The following is an 18331-nucleotide window of genomic DNA, read 5'->3' on the forward strand; positions in this document are numbered from 1 at the left end:
AGGGTATAAGACCCACCATAAGAGAACATTATGACTGAGTAGAGCCTGTGGACTATGCCTGCATCTCATAGATCAGATTGGTAATTCTAAGGGTTATCAAACTTAAATAACTTTCGCTGCTGGATAGCCTCCTAACCCTGCTTCTGAGGACTGCTAGCAATGGAGCAGATGGTGGAGGCAGGTTGTTACAGTTGTTGTAACTGCATCACTTTATATAGCTATTTCCATGAACGGGGTTAAACACTGTTTTATGTTGCTTATATTAAAAACAAAAATCAAAACTGTTTCTTCTCTGACAAAATCAAATATTTCTAAGGCTTCACTACTTGAATTTACCAGAGGAATGCTCTTACGGGCAGGTATAAGAGCCTCGATTTCTCAAGTCTTACTATGGCGCTGAGGGGGTATTCCAGTCCCCACTAACGTTGACTCACAGAGGGGACAAGAATCTGACAGCCAGCTCTTACCAGTTACCCTGTCAGCTCAACTGGCCAAGGGGGCCAGAGAACTTAAATGACCATAAACTGTCCCGAGAGCGTGTGTTGGGCTCATTATATTAACACAGGCTGGAATTCTGTATTTCTTCATTACGCATCTGGAAAATTCTGTGCAAAGAGTTCTAGGTTAAAAGGATCTCATTTAAATAACAAATCACAATGTCTACACACAAGGCGACCAAATGTAGGTTATACAGCAGTGGCGTTTCCTAACTTCGCCTTTATAGCCGTCAGAAATTGTTTCCTATATCATTTTTGTGTGTAATAAATAATGAGTAAAAAGGATGATGAGAACTTCAAATGTCTCTCTCTCCGCCCCATTAAAATGATAAACAGTTCTCAAATTAATCCAACATTGTAAGCGATATAAACACAAGAATGCATGCGCTCACAGTACAGCAGTTGCAGCAAATCCAGAGCACGAAAATACCCAGTTCAAGGCTGTTCTGCAGCTCTCCACATCCCCTGAATACCCACCCCAGTGGGTGTCTGCCGCAGGACCACAAAGCTTCAAATCGAGTGTACGAATATTAATTACCAACTGTCATTCTTTGAAGAAGAAGGAGGAGGAAGAGTGGTGCGCAACGTGACTCGCCACCTGGCTAAGCCTTGCTAAGAGGCGCGCTTTCTCCCAGGGGCAGCTCTGCAGGACGGAGGAACCGGAGCCCTGCGCGTGAGCTGCAACACGTAAGCCGCAGCCCTGAGCAGGAGCTTGCCCAATGGGCCGGGCAAGGCCACTGTGGCAACCGTCCCTCTAAATTCAAGACATCTGTGTTCTTTATTCTTCAACTTTTCAGTCAAAGATTGGGGTTCATCACACTTCCCTGTGAATCCTAATCTGTATCTCCTGCCCCACACCTCGCACAGTCTGTCTGACCATCGCTTTCTGTGTCACCGCTGGTCATTAGGGACAGAGCTGGCTACCTTACACCCCTCTGGGCTTGTTCAGCCTTCTGCTCAGCTCCAGGACACGTCACGGGTTTTGATTGCCCTTGGAGCACGGAAATCAATTTTAATGGGTAGAATATTTGAAGGAGAGGATTTCTGTGTGGCAGACTCTCAAATGGGTCTCAGCACCGGGAGTTCTCTTTTCACCCATGTCTCATTTCATAAAATATTTCATAACATACCTAAATCCTTCCCCACTCAACCAAGGATGCTTGTCCCCTTCCGACCTACGCTTGTATAAGACAGAGTAGGTGATATCCTTGCTAGTGGCCTATGTGTATCCTCATGAAATGAGCTCACAGGTGCTCTAAAAGCTGCAGGAAAGTATGAGCATTATCACCTTGTCACAGCGGGGAAGAGCACATGTATGTAACTGATTATTAGGAAAAAACAAACTGTTCAGTGTTGGGCTTTGTTATGCATTATTTTCAATTGCAGCTGGTTTGTCTGAAATGACATCTTTCTACTGGTCAATGTTTATTGTCTTTGGCAATGCACTAAACTTCCTAAATAACCAGTTAGGTTAAAAAAGTCAGAGAAATACTTTTTTTGGGGTGAGTTTTTATTGTGCTTTAGCACTTCTTCAACAAAACTGAGCCAACCAAATTATCCAATTTGAAAGTACCAGTAAAAGGCAAATGTGAAAGTAAAGGATTTACTTGTTATGAAAGGCTCAGTGCCTTATCAAGGCAGCTCTGCGTCTCACCCTGATGATGAAGAGCGCATGCCACCCAGACAGGCAGACTATTAATTTCCCACTGCGAATGACCGCTCTCATTTAATACTTGAGTTTGTGGCCTAAACTGAGAATTTGGTTCGCATTTCTTTTGAGTTTGCAGGTGGCTAACAGACAAAAATTATTGTGTAAGGCTCAAATTCCTGCCTTTTTTTGGAGGCACCAATTGTTTCCAAATCTCCCAAGTGTAGAGATCGCAACACTTCTTTTGAAGTCAGTGGAAGCCAACGGGTGAGTGGCACCTGGGGAAATCAAGCTGTTACTTAGCGATCTAATCCTGAACCGGAGGCTGCAATTTTTGGCACCCCTTCATGAAAATATTGCCTTAGCCATCTTTTACACGTGGAATCCAACTCAGATGTCCCAAATACATGGCAGAACCTGATAAAATTTCACCAACAATGACAAAAACATAGATATGGTTGGCCATTTTATAATCTGTAATCATTATAAATACAATTTTAGGATAGAGAAACAACAGAGTGAAAAAGAAAAGCTAATTTTTTAGCCAAGGCTATTAATTTCTTGATGGAACTTGTTAGACTTTAAGTTGATGGAGTTCCTTTCAGTATAATCATAATGAGGACAATGTTTTCATTTATTTTTCTAATTAGAAATGATATATGCTTGCTTTACATCTCACAAAAGACCTTTTCTTCAGGCACTAAATTTGTTATAAATACTTTTCTGAATAACCAACTTCGGAGTATATCTGCATTTACTGATGCCTAAAAAACAATTCCAGAAACATAAACTCAAGTTGTAAAACATTTTCATTACACCGATACATTGTTATTTCCAAAATATTTTAAATAGGGCTTAACTACCTAAGCCTACCAAAGCAACAGCTGTATCAATGTGGAGCAGCAATTCCTGGCTTCAGTGACATTTCAGTCAGGCCATCACTGAACTGGTATTTTCAGATGCAAAATTTACTCTTCCACCTCTCCTTGTTAATATTATTATTAGCAGGACTCATCTTAATGATTAGAAGGCAGATTATCTGTGCTTTTCCACAGTTCATCACCCTTTCATAATTTATAGGAATCTACTTCAAAATTGCTGTTTGTCTGAATTTTTTAAGGAGAAGTAACTGAAACTTATGATTATTTAAAGTAAAATATGGACTTCGTTTTCATGGAAAGAAAGTAGTTTATGGGAATCTAGTCACCGTTTAAACTAACACCCTGCTCATAGGAATACAAAGATTAGCACTGAAATATAACCCTTAAGATTTTAAATTTTACAAATCAGAATGGCTGTTATAAATGCAATCAATTTTTTTTCTTCCTAAGATTGTACAAGACTAACACAGAGAAAAATCTACAGTGCAATAATAACATTCTTACTGTAAGATGTTTGCATACACTGACCATCTTAGACATCATTACAGCTTCTTTAGGATCGTGGCTCATGAAAATTGTAGATTTGAAATTACAAAAACGAAAAACTATCATTATGATTATTATTATTAATTATTTGGTATTAAAATGTTACTTTATTGTAGTCTTTTAAAGATTGCTTCCATGCAGTGAACGGTTCATTAGTGAAGGTTATTAACTGCTATATTAATGTGCATCTAACAATACGTGATCTTATTATGGCTTTACCTGACCCAGTAAAAGTGTCAAGTGATCCATCTCCAGTTGTTGTTGTTGTTTCACTGCTGTTCATGGGTTCTGTTTTGACTGCAAGAAGAGACACTACATAGAAGAATAAGTAGACATGAGATATTACTTCTAAATTTATGCTGGAGTCTTCATGCCAGTCTCACTAGCGGTAGTCCAGCTAGAACAAGCATGCGATGCAACAGCTTCTACCTTCGCTCTATCACCGTATCGAGACAATATACACTTGCTCCATCTGGAATCACCACAGATCTCCATAGCTTTTTATCTGTGCATTCGTCTATCTATTGGTTTTAGCAACTGCAATATCTTCTGGGGAGATTTCAACCTAAATCTAATTGATTCCAACAGTTCCCTAAGAGTAGCGGAGAGGAAGGAAACATTAGCTGTCAAGGGATGTAGCACATAACAAAAATAGTTTTGCCTGACAAGTGAAACAATAATAACAATATGGTTTCATGCTCATATAGAAGCAAATTACTTTCACAGTGCCAGCATTCTGCCTTTCCCCTTCCTCTTTTACAGAGTCTGTGGAGGGCTTTTTGAGCTAGGACACCAGCAAGCAATTTTCCATAAACGAAGAGAGAAGTTTAAAAGAAAAAAAAAAGCAAAAGAACTAGATTAGCACACAAGCGACAGCCAGGACAAGTCAGCTTCTAACTCAGAAGTTACCAAACTTTTGGGTCCACTCTGTACTCAAATTATTTCTTACAGACCATCATGCACTCTGACCACCCAAGCTATAACTGAAAGCACCACAGAGGCAATCTAGATTTTATAGTTTAATATGTTACCTGAACAGACCACCTGGCATGGACTTTTGTAATGGAGTTTGGGAATCACCCTTCTAATTGGTGTGGTAAGAAACAGCGGCATAGAATACACTGCAGCTTTTATTAGATGTTTGACTGGCAAATGTGGAAACCATCATCATATTATCACAATTGCTTTGTGGAGGTCAGTTAGAGGGGGGTGTGAGCATTTATCACATATATATCAGCAACCACAGGACCAGTCACTGCCTGGTGGTGCAAAGCAAAGGGGCAATGAGGACCTGCATGGGCCACTACCGTGGTCATATGCCAGGTATGGAAATTCCGAGGACACAGTCTGGGATTTGTGGAGAAGCCTTTGCTGTGCCTGCTGGGCTGGCAGAGCTCCCCCCAGCAGGTCTAACATATGCCAAGCAAAGGCATTGTCTGCCAACTGGTTACCTGATGCCTCAGAGGGACATCAGCTAAGCTGACCAAAGCTCTCGTCTGTCAACATCACCGCATCCACGTTTGACTATACTGGCAATAGTAAGGGGAGGGGGAAACTTTCATGTTCTGATCTGGCAATGTATTTACAAACTATGGTTCAGATTCAAGTCACCTAACTTATGCATATAAATTAGGTGCATATTAATCTCCCTTTATGCCCAGCTGAGAAAGAGAGGTGCTTCCAGAGGGCAATTCAGTCCAAATACAGCCTGAGCTGCCCTTGAGTTCGCCATCCCACTTACAGTCTGTAGATGAAAAGGTGGCGGATGAGCTAAATAAAGGATTTGGTTTTCTCATGGGAAACATCACCTACAGAGCCATACTGCTCTTCCTCCCTGTGTCTGTGAGCACAACGAGGATCTCACCAGGAGCTGCACAGCTGTCAATACAGCCGCCCGTGATGGGCCCAGCGTGATTCACCTCTCCTATGATATCACACCTCATTCCCAGTCACACCGCTTAAGAGATCTTACTTTGGTAAGTCATGTGGGATGCTGCAGATGTCTACAATTGCACAAGCGACCTATGCTGAATTCAAAGGGATGCCTGACAAACAGGGAACATTTGAGAAATCGGGATGTCTTTGTCTCTGTGACAGGGAGAGTGACCTGCGGTGTCAGCAGTGCCCCAGTGCTAAGGAAACTAAGCAGCACCTTCTTACACAAGCTATACAGTTGTATCTTTCCATTTACTGCGTGAGATTAAAAAACATTTGAATGTGTATCTTTTAAATGTAGACTTCATTTCATTATCGTTTCCCTTTAATAAAACTGCTACACCCATATATTCTCCCTGCAAGTAGCAGGATATTAATTCAATATGAAATCATCAGGGAAGAATTTTAGCCACATTTTTTCTAGCTGTTGTGCACTCCTTGCCATTTTGCAGGCTACTATCCTCTTTAATCAACCATTCCCATTTCCCTATTTAGATTAGAAAGGTGTTATTTTATTTTCATTAGATCAATAAAATATACATCAAGAAAAAGCGTAAGGGTCATTTGTCACAAAACAATTGCCTCCACTGAACCTCAGGCCTCTCAGTCATGTGGAACATGTATTCTTGCCTGAAGCATGAAAAGCAACTAAATTAATTTGTTTTCTGATTACTATATACAGATATCTGCATGTATTTCAGTAGGAGAATGAAAAATCATACTCAGTTGGAAAGATTTGTATTTTCCCCTCTGAAGGTCTTTGGTCACAGTTTATAAGGTACATGTCGCTTTTCTCTGTAGAGTATGGACATATACGTAGGTGGAAAAACCTACTTTTTAGTACCTTGATCTGTTTCCGTTCAAAAAGGTATCCCACTACGGCCCATACTCAGCTACAAACCTATATTCAGTATTGCATCCAGAAAGACACTCCAGTATGTGCCTAACTGTTTTATTTAACAAAACCTTCAGTAATGAATTGAAATGTTTACTTTAGAGTTGTGCCTAGTTCTGGTTAATGCCAGCTGCGGTGTACTTCCATCAGCACCAATAGTCACCATCTTTTTCTCCTCCTGTCAAGCAGAAAAGGATCTAAAACAAAAGAAACTCTCTCATGTACTTAACTTGAGGAAAAACATCATATTGGCACTGTGTTTTGTTGAAAAATACATGTAGAAAGTATTTTGTGATTGATTTTAAACAGTTCTACTTTGTTACATTCAGATTTTATCACAGTGAGGAATTCATCAAGGTCTTTCCTCAGTGTAGCTGAGTATTACCTTTCGTTCTTTACGTTGCATGTCATTAAACCAAGAGGGGAAAAAGCACAAAGCTGACTAAAAAAAAGAATTCTAACATCAGATCAAAAAATGAGGAACATTTAAAGCTGAAATAAAAATAAAAGCTGACACCAATTAAAAACACAGAATCACCCCTGCGTTTCCCACATGTGAGATAAAGCGTGGTTCTGTACCACTATGGCAACTGCTCTAGACATAATGCAAAGACTAAGAATTTGAACCTGCATTTTGGATGAATGCTTTAAAGGCTATACATTTAATATTCTATTTTTTTTTAAATGTGGATTAGTTTTTGGTTTGGTTTTTTTTTTTTTTTTACATATTGAAAGAGTGAAAATAAAATGAAAAGCAATCTCAAGCTGGAAATACATTTGAGTGCTGCTAACAGTGAAGACCGCACATGCTAACAGAGTAGAGCTGCCACGATGGTTAGGGGCTGGGCATATGATGTACAAGGACGGACAGAGAAGCTGGGCTTGTTTTATTTTAGGAAGAGAAGGCGGAGGGGAGCGCAAATTACTGCCTGCAGCTATCTAATGGGAAAGTGCAAAGATGACAAAGAACAAAGGCACACTCTTCTCAAAAGGTGCCCTGTGAAACGACAGGAGGCAACAGACACAAGCTAGAGCAAGGGAAAAATCCAATTAGATGTAAGAGGAAAATTCTTCGCTGTGAGAGTAGTCAGGCCCTGGGCCAGGTGCCCAGAGAGGCTGTGGCACCTCCACCTTGGAGACATTCAACACCCAACTAGACATTGCCTTGAGCAACCTGATCCAACAGCAAAGTTGGCCCTGCTCTGAGCAGGGCTTGGCACAGCTGACCTCCAGGGATCCTTTCCAAATTTAATTCTATGAACTTAGAATACAGCTCCCAACAGGCAGCAGCTTCTACAATATAAGTTCTTTACCTGATGAAAGGACTTAGCAGACCAACATGACTACTACTCTGCCAACCCCTTTATTTCCTAAAGAACCTCTCTACGTTAAGGACTGAAAATGAACACAGAGTTTTAGGGGCAAGAGATGCTACTGCTGTGCATGAAGCAGGACAAGCAAGTGCAGTAGCTATTAGAGCAAACAAGTCTGACTAAAAGCTTGTGTAAAACAATAAGCCACACAGCTTGTCATAGGAATGATTTTTCTATTTCTTTTAGCAAGCCTTAAGGGTTTTCCTAGGAATATACTCAACTAGAAGCACAGATCTAAATGTTCTACTGCCTATGGAACATCAGATTTAATGCAAGCAATGCAAGGACTTTCACATTACATTTCCCCCCCACCGATAACTCATACTTAAATTATTACCTTCCACATTTACCTGAACGAGCTGAAGAGTTCACTGAGGTGACAGACTAAGTTAGTTCAGTCCTTCCTTAAATTTAAATTCTTGTAACTGAGCAGGAGCATTCATATGGAATCAGTTATTCTGGTGCAAAGCATCTTTTGAGCTTAGGTCTGAACGTTTTTGGGGGGTAAATTCTCTCTGGATATGTGGTTTACAAATGGCAAGATCATTCTGAGGTGTTTTTCAAAAGAAAAGTTTTTGACATCCTCCTAACTTTAGTCCAAACCTGCACAGCTTAAACACCCGTGTAATGGCTTGTAGAGAGCCATGGTGATGCATGTTTACACCGATGATTAGTCTCATATATACTGCAAGAGTGTCACACGTATAATTATTATTAATTGTTTTAACTCATAAAAATTAATAATACATGACAGGAAACTCATAAATGAAAACAATAGCTTGGAAAACTTGGCCAAATATTCATAAAGTGGCAAGTTACATGTAGTAGTACTCTAGACATAAGCTTTAATTAATAATGAAAGCCGTAGTAGGAGCAGTAACAATGTCAACCTTGATTGGTACTCAGGTAATCATGCAATGTTGTACCTAAAAATAAACCAAAACCAAATGGGCATTCGGTGGAAAATCCATTGGTCTGACTTCCAGCAAAGCTGACTACTGGCAGTTCCCAACAATGCCGATCACCGTGGGGCTCTCCCAGTCTCTCAGAGCACGTAGACAGTTCAGCTAATTGTAGGTGGGTTAAATTCTCCTTGCTCATCAAACGACTTTCCAAGTTTGGTATGACAACTATTTCTTGCCATTTCCTACCAGTTTGCTGGCTGTGGGAAAGGCCTCTGAGAAGGGGAGGAAAAAAAAGGGGGGGCGAGGGGGAACCCGGTGAAAATGTTCAAACCGCATAACAAAAGAACAGAGCAAACCAAGAGAGGTGTCACACAGCAGTCACGGAGACACACCAGCACACGCATGCACTGTACCAGGGTCTCTCATACTTGTTGCAGAAGAGGGAGTGCTGCAACTCAGCAACCAGTCTGCAGTATTTAACACAGTCATGTTGTCTCCTGAGAACAGGAATGGTACAATGGTTCATTCTCCCAACGTCTGTTCAGTGTATATGAATAGTCTTCAAGGCAAGTAAGTGTTTTTGCACTTCGAGCCAAGTCTTTTAACTGCATTGTATTGTTCTTATGAGTATCATTTTAACTGGTTTATTTGTGCAAGTATAATATAGGGGCACCTCGTTATTAGTGTTCTTTAATAACACGCTTGAAGTTTTCCCTTCTCTTTATGCCGGAACAAGGATCCTGTTTTAAAATATAGATAGATTGATGGCTCAGCCCTTCTCTGCAGAGCTCTGTTACCCTCATAGGCACATACACTTTTTATTGACATTGACGGATTTTTTAAAATAGGGATAAGTCAATAAAATGATTTACATTGTGGCCAGAAAGAACAAACTAAAAAAAAATTTTCTTGGTGCCAGCTGCTAAAATAGACAACAATGTATAAACTCCAAAAAAGAGGGCTGACGCTCTAGCTTGACTTGTATCCATGGTGTCACTCTCATGGACACTAACAGGAACAGGACTCCATCTCAGAATGTGGTACCCTGCCTCCCACTGCTCCAATTCAGCTATGGCAGAACCTATTATCTGAAGGCATTGCAACACCTGTGTTGTAGCTGCACAGTAGTGCTGTCCCTACGGTAAAAGATGCAGCAGCAATAACCAGTACATTTTGAGGAAAATCTAAAAATCTCTTTACGAAAAACTTTCATTACCTGCCAAGAAATGGAATTGGCATGTTCATCAGGTAAAAAGAAAAAATGCCTAAGCGTAATTTTTACGCACTTCTTTTGACAGAGCTTTGAAATTAAGTTAAATGGGTGTAGCACAGAATACAAGAGTACTCAGCAATGAAGCATGATGCAGAAAATGCAATCTATTTCAAGTTGCCAACAGGTATAACCAAACCTTTAACACTTTGTTCAAATCAACCATTCTAAGATTTTCCTTGTTTCACCTTTGCACAGTTCTGCCTCTTACTTCAGTTGGTGCAAATCAAAGAAGTGCTGTTGGAATCGGTAGATTTGCACTGGTATGACTGTCATTTTTTCATAATTCTTGCTGGGTTTATAAATGGGTTTATGCTCTTCCTTGAGATTATGTTAAGAAATGCCTATGACTAAAAACTAGCCAAAACTTTCTATGTTCCAGCAGTGTCTTATACTTACCTCCTGTTCCATTTGTTGTAACTGATGTGCTACTGAGATTAGGTTTATCCAGTTTGGAACTACCCGGTGCATCGCTACTTCCAACAAGATTATGAGGACTTGCTAGATCTTGCATTTCCATAGACCTGTTAAAGAAGAAGGTGACGGTATTTAAATGGACTGTGATATGATCTATAACAATCTACCTTTTCTGTAACAACGGTTTTTTACATGAAAAGTTTGTAATGCAGCCAGATTAACAAATCAATACAGGTTCCTTTAAGGTCTTCTTTGTTTTTACCAAACCTAGGAAAGCAGCTAATAATTTGATGTGAGCAACAACGCCAGCGTTTTTCACTTTATGTATTATGAAGTAAATGACACAGGCTTAGGAAACTGCTCAAAGAGTTTGTAAAAGATGTGCGTGGGTCATATATACGGATGGACAGATGGAGGGATAAATGTATAAATGCACGTATGCAGGTATTGCTTACTAATAGAACAGAGAAATTAAGAGAAAAGTCAGTCAATACAAAAAAAGGTCAGCGTAGGAACTTCTGCCTCCCATTATCTGTATTCCAACCACCAGCAGTCACTGCATCTGCACTAAATCATAGGAACAGACCACACCGGTGAATGAACAGAACTTTCACAGACATCTGGAAGATTCTTCACTCTTACAAATGCATATATTCTTACTAGCTCACTTGCTATTTTTTTTCCCTCTGAGTAATTTCTAGGAAATTTGCAAAATTTCAAGTGTATTTAGACCGCAATGGATTTCAGCATCACAGCTGTACTGGGGGACTGCGGATGGCTTTCAGTCAGCGACAACAGATCTGCCTTTCTCAGGCAAAGCAGACAAAGCAGACAAGGAACATTTCTTGTTTGACCGGTAATTGCAATCCAACTTGCAGTGTGTGCTCGCCTATTCCTTGCTTCATTTATAAATTAATTACACAGATTTTTTCCCCAAAGAAACATTTTTGCTATGTATAAGCAAAGTCGCCAGCCCATCTGCAACAGGAGAACCATTTACCATATGTATACTACAAAGGCCAACAGAAAGATTGTCTTACAGAGCTGCGAAAGCCCACTTACATTGTAGAAGACTGAAGTGGCTAGGAAAGAGATGAACAGTTGGGGTAGTTCAGTAAGAATAACTGCTCCTGCATATTCATATTCTGACCAGGAAAATCAGTGCCAAATCGTTAAAGCGACACCCAGCAGCATCTTAAGTATTTATTGCAGGTTTCACTTTGAAATTGCCTATCTTTTGTCCTCCACACATCTTCCTCTGAAGAAAAAAAACAACCCAAATGAAACCTCACTATCTTTCCATTAAATACGGGTCTGCTGTCTGAATCTCTTTTTTTTCTCCAAGGTAAGGAAAATTAAAAAACCCTACGGAACAAAAATGTCTCCCATGTTGTGCTCCTAATTCAGTTGCTCTCTGGACGCTTTAGCTTGCCTCTCATTGCATCCATTTAACCCAAGACACAGATTGAGAGCTGTCACGTTTTGAGTATCTTCCAGAAAATGTGGGAAATACTACATCTCAACTGGGAAAATGCACCACCCAAAGGCACATGAAGCAAAGAATCCCATTTGCTCCAGTAAATGCTCAAATCAAGCCTGAGACGCACTGATGCTCCGCTGGCAGGGCAGCCCCCCCCCCCCAGCAGCAGCCTGGATGTGCAGGGGAAAGCTGATATTGCAGGAGGCCATGCATCAGCAGGTAAGAATTTTACAGCCATATTCAAGGAAATGCAAAGGCATAAACTGAGATTTGAACTGCCTTGACCCGGATTTCTTCATTTAATTGTGTATACGTTGCTACACATCTGTCAGCGGTGCATTATATTTGCTGTCTACTGGAAATGCGATCAGTGTTAGAGGAAATACAATGAACTCAAGTGGTTTACTAGTCCGTTGGTCTTTGTTTAGTAGTTTCTGTACAAGGATAGCAGCTAAAGGTTAAAAAAAGTCCATGAGTTTCCATCTTGTATGTATTTAAGGGAGCAGGAGAACGCTACACAAAATAAACAATGTGTGTTTCATTGCATATACAGTGTAATGCTCCTCACGTGTTCACTGAGCAGTTTAAGTGTCATGATCTCCTCTTCAAGTATGATCAGTCCAGAGATATCTAATAGGCAGTTCTAGCCTAGACAGTTCACATGTGCTTTTTTCCTTGTTTAGCACAAATATGACAATAATTTCTTTTCATACAGGCACATATCATGGCCACAGATGTAAATGCTTCAGCAATACTTTGTAAGAAAAATCACTGATTTACCTAACTAGTGTATTTAAGATGTATCCATCTTAAGCACTTTTCACACTCAAATGAATCAGATTTTCTTAATCTAATCTAATCTAATCAGATTTTCTTAAACTAAATCCACTGATTTTCCTTTGTCTAGCAAAGAATATAAATGATCTGACTTTGTAAAAGGATCCATACCAGTATGAAACCTTTCATACAGAACTGAATTATATTCGCCTTGTATCTGTTTTCTACAGTGAAAGGCATCCCGGTCCACAGACACGGCAAGTTAGTTCATTAATACTATTTTAAAAGTAGTACATCTACAAATAGACATTTTCTCTGGGTGAGTAAAAGACACCTTGCACTCATTGGTAGTCTATTAAGGATAAAAAGGATATCCAATCCGATAAAAAGTTTCACAAAACCCATTAGTATACATTATACTTATCCTGGGTGCTCTATGCTGTGTGAACAAGTAAAGGGATTATTTTAATATATCCCTGTGTGATATATTTATTCAAGTGCACATGTTACCTTCTGTGTAACAGATGTCATTCAATTCACCGTTCTGGATGCATTTAGTTTACCTTTAGCCTAAAAAATTCTCAGAAAGATGTAACAGACCTACTCAAATCTTACAGTTTCAGTGAATGGAGGAATTCAGGAAAAATGCTTAATAAAACGGATGAAATGATTCCAACATCTTGAATTAATTTTGTCAAACTAAATGTTTATCAGAGTCCTGCTTTCACTGACTTAATCAGAAGCAGGTTCAGGTTCAGTATGTGTTTTCCTGCACTAAAAACAGTAAGAAAGAGTGATCTCCGAAGGACCAATTAATGCTACTAAGTTTATGCAGTTATTTATTAAAGGCTGTTTTCTAGTAAATGCAGTGTGTTTCAATTTAGACAGAATAAAGCCTATTGTTAAAGCTGCTTAAAAACCCACATAGTATAACTTTATTTTCCATTTTTTGTTTCTCTGCCAGGCACATAGCTGTTTGAGCTTTAGGCTTCCCCCTCTTGCATTATCTCAGACTACTTTTTAGAGTAATTAAGTAAAACGCTAAACTGTATCAAAAGATACATTTTGAGAGGAAAAGGATTACTTGGTAAGATGTTTTAATTTTCTCTTGACTGTTTGTTTGAAGAACATTAGCACGATTCCAAGCTCCTGAGCGAAAACCTGGAATCTGGCAAGCCGGATTTGTCTTTTATTCTGCTTTGGCTACACTTTAAGTCTTTGAAAGTTGGTATTTGCACATGCTTAGTGGATCATTGTAGAGGCTTACTGGAAAAGTCCCTAAAACATCCCATTTGCACAGAACAGCCTCCCAGATCCTCACGGCCTTTAACTCCAACCTGAAGGTGGACAACCCCAACAAATCAAAGCCAGTTTGTATCAAACACATGGCTGTGCGTGAATCCTGGGCCTTCCACGTTTTGTTCCCTGGCTTTAAGTGACATCTTTTCAAGGGTTAACCTACGTTCAGAAGCGGGTTCAGGAACAGCATCCAAAGAGAGAAATTCTCCCCGCCCCGCCCCACCGGCCCTGGCCTCCATCTTTACAAGGGCAGCCGAAAAGATCTGGTGATACATCCCAGACCACCGAAGTGCACAGCCCAGCCGCATAACCCAGCCTTGCATAGGAAGGTTTAAGTATGGCTAATTATGGTTGCCCAATTTGACAACTGCATCACTGGATGTCTGTATAGCTTTCATTTGTATGATTTTAAAGGTAAAAAGTTCAAGCCTTGCTTCTAGGGTTGTGTTTTTAAAATTCCTGTAGTTCTCTTCTCTCATTACAACCCTGTATCCATGTGTGCACTGCTTTTCTTCAGCAGAATTAAAATCTATTTCCAGAAAATCTGGGTTGTTATAACTCTGTTATTCATTTGCATTCCAAATTAAAATACTATAAACACGGACTAAGAGCTGGGTCCTTCCACAAATCAAAACTCCATTGATTATTCATGAATTCTGCAAGTAGATCATATTTAGATAATTTTCTTCTTTAAAGAGATCACGTTTTAAAATGTAAACTATTTGCTACATAATCTACTTTTACTATTTTTCAAAGTTTATTTACTAAAAAGTTTGAAAGTATGAAATCATTTACCAAAGATTTATAACAGATTATTCTCATGTGGAAACAAAGTACTTCAAATCCTTGTATAACCAGACCGTTTTAAAAATACTAATTCCTCACTGTGCAGAATTCACAGGAAATCCAAAAGAAAAGAGAATTGAAAGATGGACCACCTAAAGGCTATTTAATGTTGAACAATGTCATTTACTTTATAAAGTAATCAGAACAAAATTTTTAAAAGGATTTTAAAGAGCTATTCTTTTTAAAATTCTTTGATAGGAAATTCTCTGCATAATTTTCTTTAGCATAATCATTACTATACTTCATTGTGGCAATGTCCACATTATTTGTGGTTTTTTGGTTAGTTTCCCCCCTGTTTTTCTCACATCCCTGCTGTTGTAACCCCAGTTCTTGCATATCCCAAACTTTCTCATAGAAACCTGGAGCCTTGTCCAATTAAGATGTCAGCTACCTTGGAGCTTCTGAAATTAAACAAATGGGGAATTTCCCTTTATTTAAAATTAACTTTTAGAGCGATATGAAAGTTGGGCAACAGACTTGTTCAGACTCAGCTCAATCTGTTTCCTACTGCTCTCAGCTCAGCTCTCTGATCAACTACACGGTTTTGAGGACAAGTGGGGTGGGGTTTTTCCCATTTCCCACAGAAATTTTTTTAGCCAGATCTTCCAGCCCTGTTCTGAACATGACTAGCGAGCCCACCTCTCTTCCGCATGCGGTCGGAACTAGCTTATACAAGCCTTTTACTCCGACAAAAAAATTAGGATGGATGCACATACACAAATGTCAGTAGTCCAATGAAATCTACATAAAATCTGCAACAAAGTTTAAAACAATCAAAAACAATAGCTACATCATATTTATAGAGGCTTTTTTTTCCAGCATTTTTTTTTTTTTTAGAGAACTGTATTTTACACAATACATTCACAGTTAGGCCAGGGACTTTTCCTGTTTATTGCACCTACACAAACTGTAAATAATGCAATTAAAAAGAAGTTACACCAACCCTTTAACAGTCCTCAAAGACCACAGTGGGCAGTATGAAAGAAGGTGGAGAGAGAGAGGGGTTCTGGATGATGGACAGGTTTCCAGGGAATACACACATGCATACAAATACATGTACACTAACACACCTATATGCAAACTTTGAATAACTCTTTGGTGCTAAATATCCACAACTACATGTGTATAAGTATATAAATACACAACAAAAAACTTTCCAAGATCTTTCCACCACAGATTTCCACAAATAGTGTACCACAACGCACAGCCTAAGAACACTCTTCACACGAGTAACATTTCCAATCATTACACTAACACTAAAATACAGGTTAATAATGTTTTCTTTTCCAGGTGCTTTTACGCTGTGTACGGCAGCCTTTGACATTTTTTCCACTGTAAAAGGTAATGAAGGAACAGCGAAACTGATGAGAGAAATTCTCTTCATTGAGATGACGGCCTCTATTGTTTTCCCACCCCTGCTGTGTGTCTTCTCAAGCTTAATAGATGGCCAAAATAGCAGATCTTCTGCTATTCTAGGCACAAGCTCGCAAAAGCATGCCCCTCCATCATGCGAGTCCTGGGAGCTTGCCAGAGAGTTAAAAACAAGTAATACTGCTGGACACTAGCAAGACCTCCTTTCCACTCTCCTTGAGGCCTAATTTCTTAACTTGTAAAGTGATCTGATACAGTGCTAAGAAGCAGTAAAAAATGTCATGTTATAGGGATACCACCAGCTAATGCTCTTCAGAATTTTATTTTACTGCTTTTTTTTTTTTAACAATCCAAAAAACAAGTGCTAAACTTTTTGCAACCATTTGGGGATGGAAGGTGGATTCTAGCTGTTTCATTTCTATTTCTCATGGTTTTGTAAGTAGGGTGTCAACTTTCATATTAAAAAAGTGAGAGAAAGAAGCAAAACTAATGCCACATTGATATTCCAAAACAATACTTCTCCTCTGTCTATCTACAACCAATGTCAGATAAAGGGTGTCAAAGGGAGGGAACCTTAATGAAACAAAGAATTAAAACATTAGGGTTTTTCTACCATGATAAAAAATACCACACAGGTAATAATTAATACAAATATCATGAGGTTCAGCCTTGTTGAACTGTAAGTGTACAGTGAGGACTGTAGTAGACTCCTTTGGAACATGGATGATTCATTATAAGCTTGAATATCATCAGGCAGCTTCTCAGCGCGGGAGTTCAAGCTCACAGGGGAATCACCTCTACCCAGGGACTGCAATAAGCGCAATGAGGATCCTTCAAGTACAAAGCAACAATAATTTGAGGAAAACTCAAAACTGCCTGATTTTGTTTTGGTTCTCAACAATACTGCTCATCTTGCAGGGGATGGGACTCCTTAGGTGATCCTTTGGGGCGTAAAGTGGCACTGGTTGTGATTGTATCTCAGTTTTGCTTTCATGCCTATTGTCTGTCTCTCTGCTTTTCAAGCTCTAATTCCAGGAGAAAAAAAAAAAAAAAGAAAACCATGCAGACAGTATTACTTTACAGGAGCTGTCTGACAGGCAGCCAGTGTCAGCGCTGGGGCTGCGCTTGGTGCAGAGGGCTCGGCTGAGAACGTGGGCAAGCAGGTTCGGTGACAAAGGCCACCATTGTAGTGTGCCTCCCGATGCCATTCACAGCTAGAAAAAGGGGATGTTTCTTTTAACAGCACTGCAGCTTCTTCCCCAGCCCTCCTTTCCCATTTCCCCAGTTAAACTTTTGCTATCGCCCTCCCTTTTTGACTCTGCGCCACCTTGAGATTCTCTGTGCTACCTGACAAGTGTCAGACATCTTTTGTCTTCGTTAAATCTGTGCTTCCCTCTTCCCTCACCACATGAGCAAACGCCAAAGGCTTTTGTTAATCTAGCACACAGATATTGCTATTGTAATAAGCCGATACTGCATTACTGAAAGGGATATATGCATTTCTTCTTCACGAGCCTAGTGAGAAAAAATGATTAAACACTGTGAAAAATAATTGATTACAAATTCAAGTTTATTTTTCCTGGAAAAGAAAAACTGACATTTTATTTGCCTGCCCGAGGAATAAAATGAAGGTGGAAAGGTTAGGTTTGCTCTGGCGATGACTAAACACAGCCATGAATATAGAAAGCTTGGATTGTCATGCTTTATAATTCCTGAAAACTATTATTTGCTTAAAAGTCAGTAACTGTATGGTTTCCCTGGTTTCTGATTGACTGAGACATTTTATTTCAGTTTAACGTCACTTAATGTGGTTTCCAGAAAACCACAGAAAACTGTCTATTCTAGTGCAGTTCAGTTGGCCACAAATCCGCATTAAATTATTTTCTCACTGCCTTCTGACTTTTATTGGGAATGAATATAATTTCCCTGACACAATTAAAAGACAATGTAAAATTAATTTGGATTTCCATACTTGTGGGTAACACATACTATAACTTCTAGGAATCATTTCTGGATTTTCCTGTTGGACATGTAGTCCATTTGCCCAAAGCCAACAAGTATTAAAATGAATAGATAAAAATCAAGAGAAATTGAGGGCTGAGAGGGGGGGAGGCAGGGGCGGAATTATTAAATTATTTACCTGAGCATAAACTTCCAGCTCAGCCTCTCTATGCTCAGGAGATTTCTTCAG

General features: G+C 39.4%; 1 protein-coding gene across 4 annotated transcripts in view; it reads right to left on the minus strand.

Annotated features, from left to right (window-relative positions):
• The window catches only part of EYA4 (EYA transcriptional coactivator and phosphatase 4), a 159798-nt gene that overhangs the window by 40846 nt on the left and 100621 nt on the right, over positions 1-18331 (minus strand). For all 4 annotated transcript variants that reach the window (XM_082481523.1, XM_082481522.1, XM_082481520.1 and 1 more), the window contains exons 4-6: positions 10350-10474; positions 9109-9177; positions 3792-3884 (exon numbers count right to left, since the gene is read on the minus strand). In XM_082481523.1, coding sequence (XP_082337649.1) covers positions 3792-3884; positions 9109-9177; positions 10350-10470 — 283 coding nt within the window. In that variant the 5' untranslated portion in view covers positions 10471-10474. The remainder of the gene's footprint in view (positions 1-3791; positions 3885-9108; positions 9178-10349; positions 10475-18331) is intronic.

The sequence above is a fragment of the Vanellus vanellus genome (genome assembly GCF_965231255.1).
Source record: "Vanellus vanellus genome assembly, chromosome: 3".
In the NCBI taxonomy this organism is placed as follows: Eukaryota; Metazoa; Chordata; class Aves; order Charadriiformes; family Charadriidae; genus Vanellus; species Vanellus vanellus.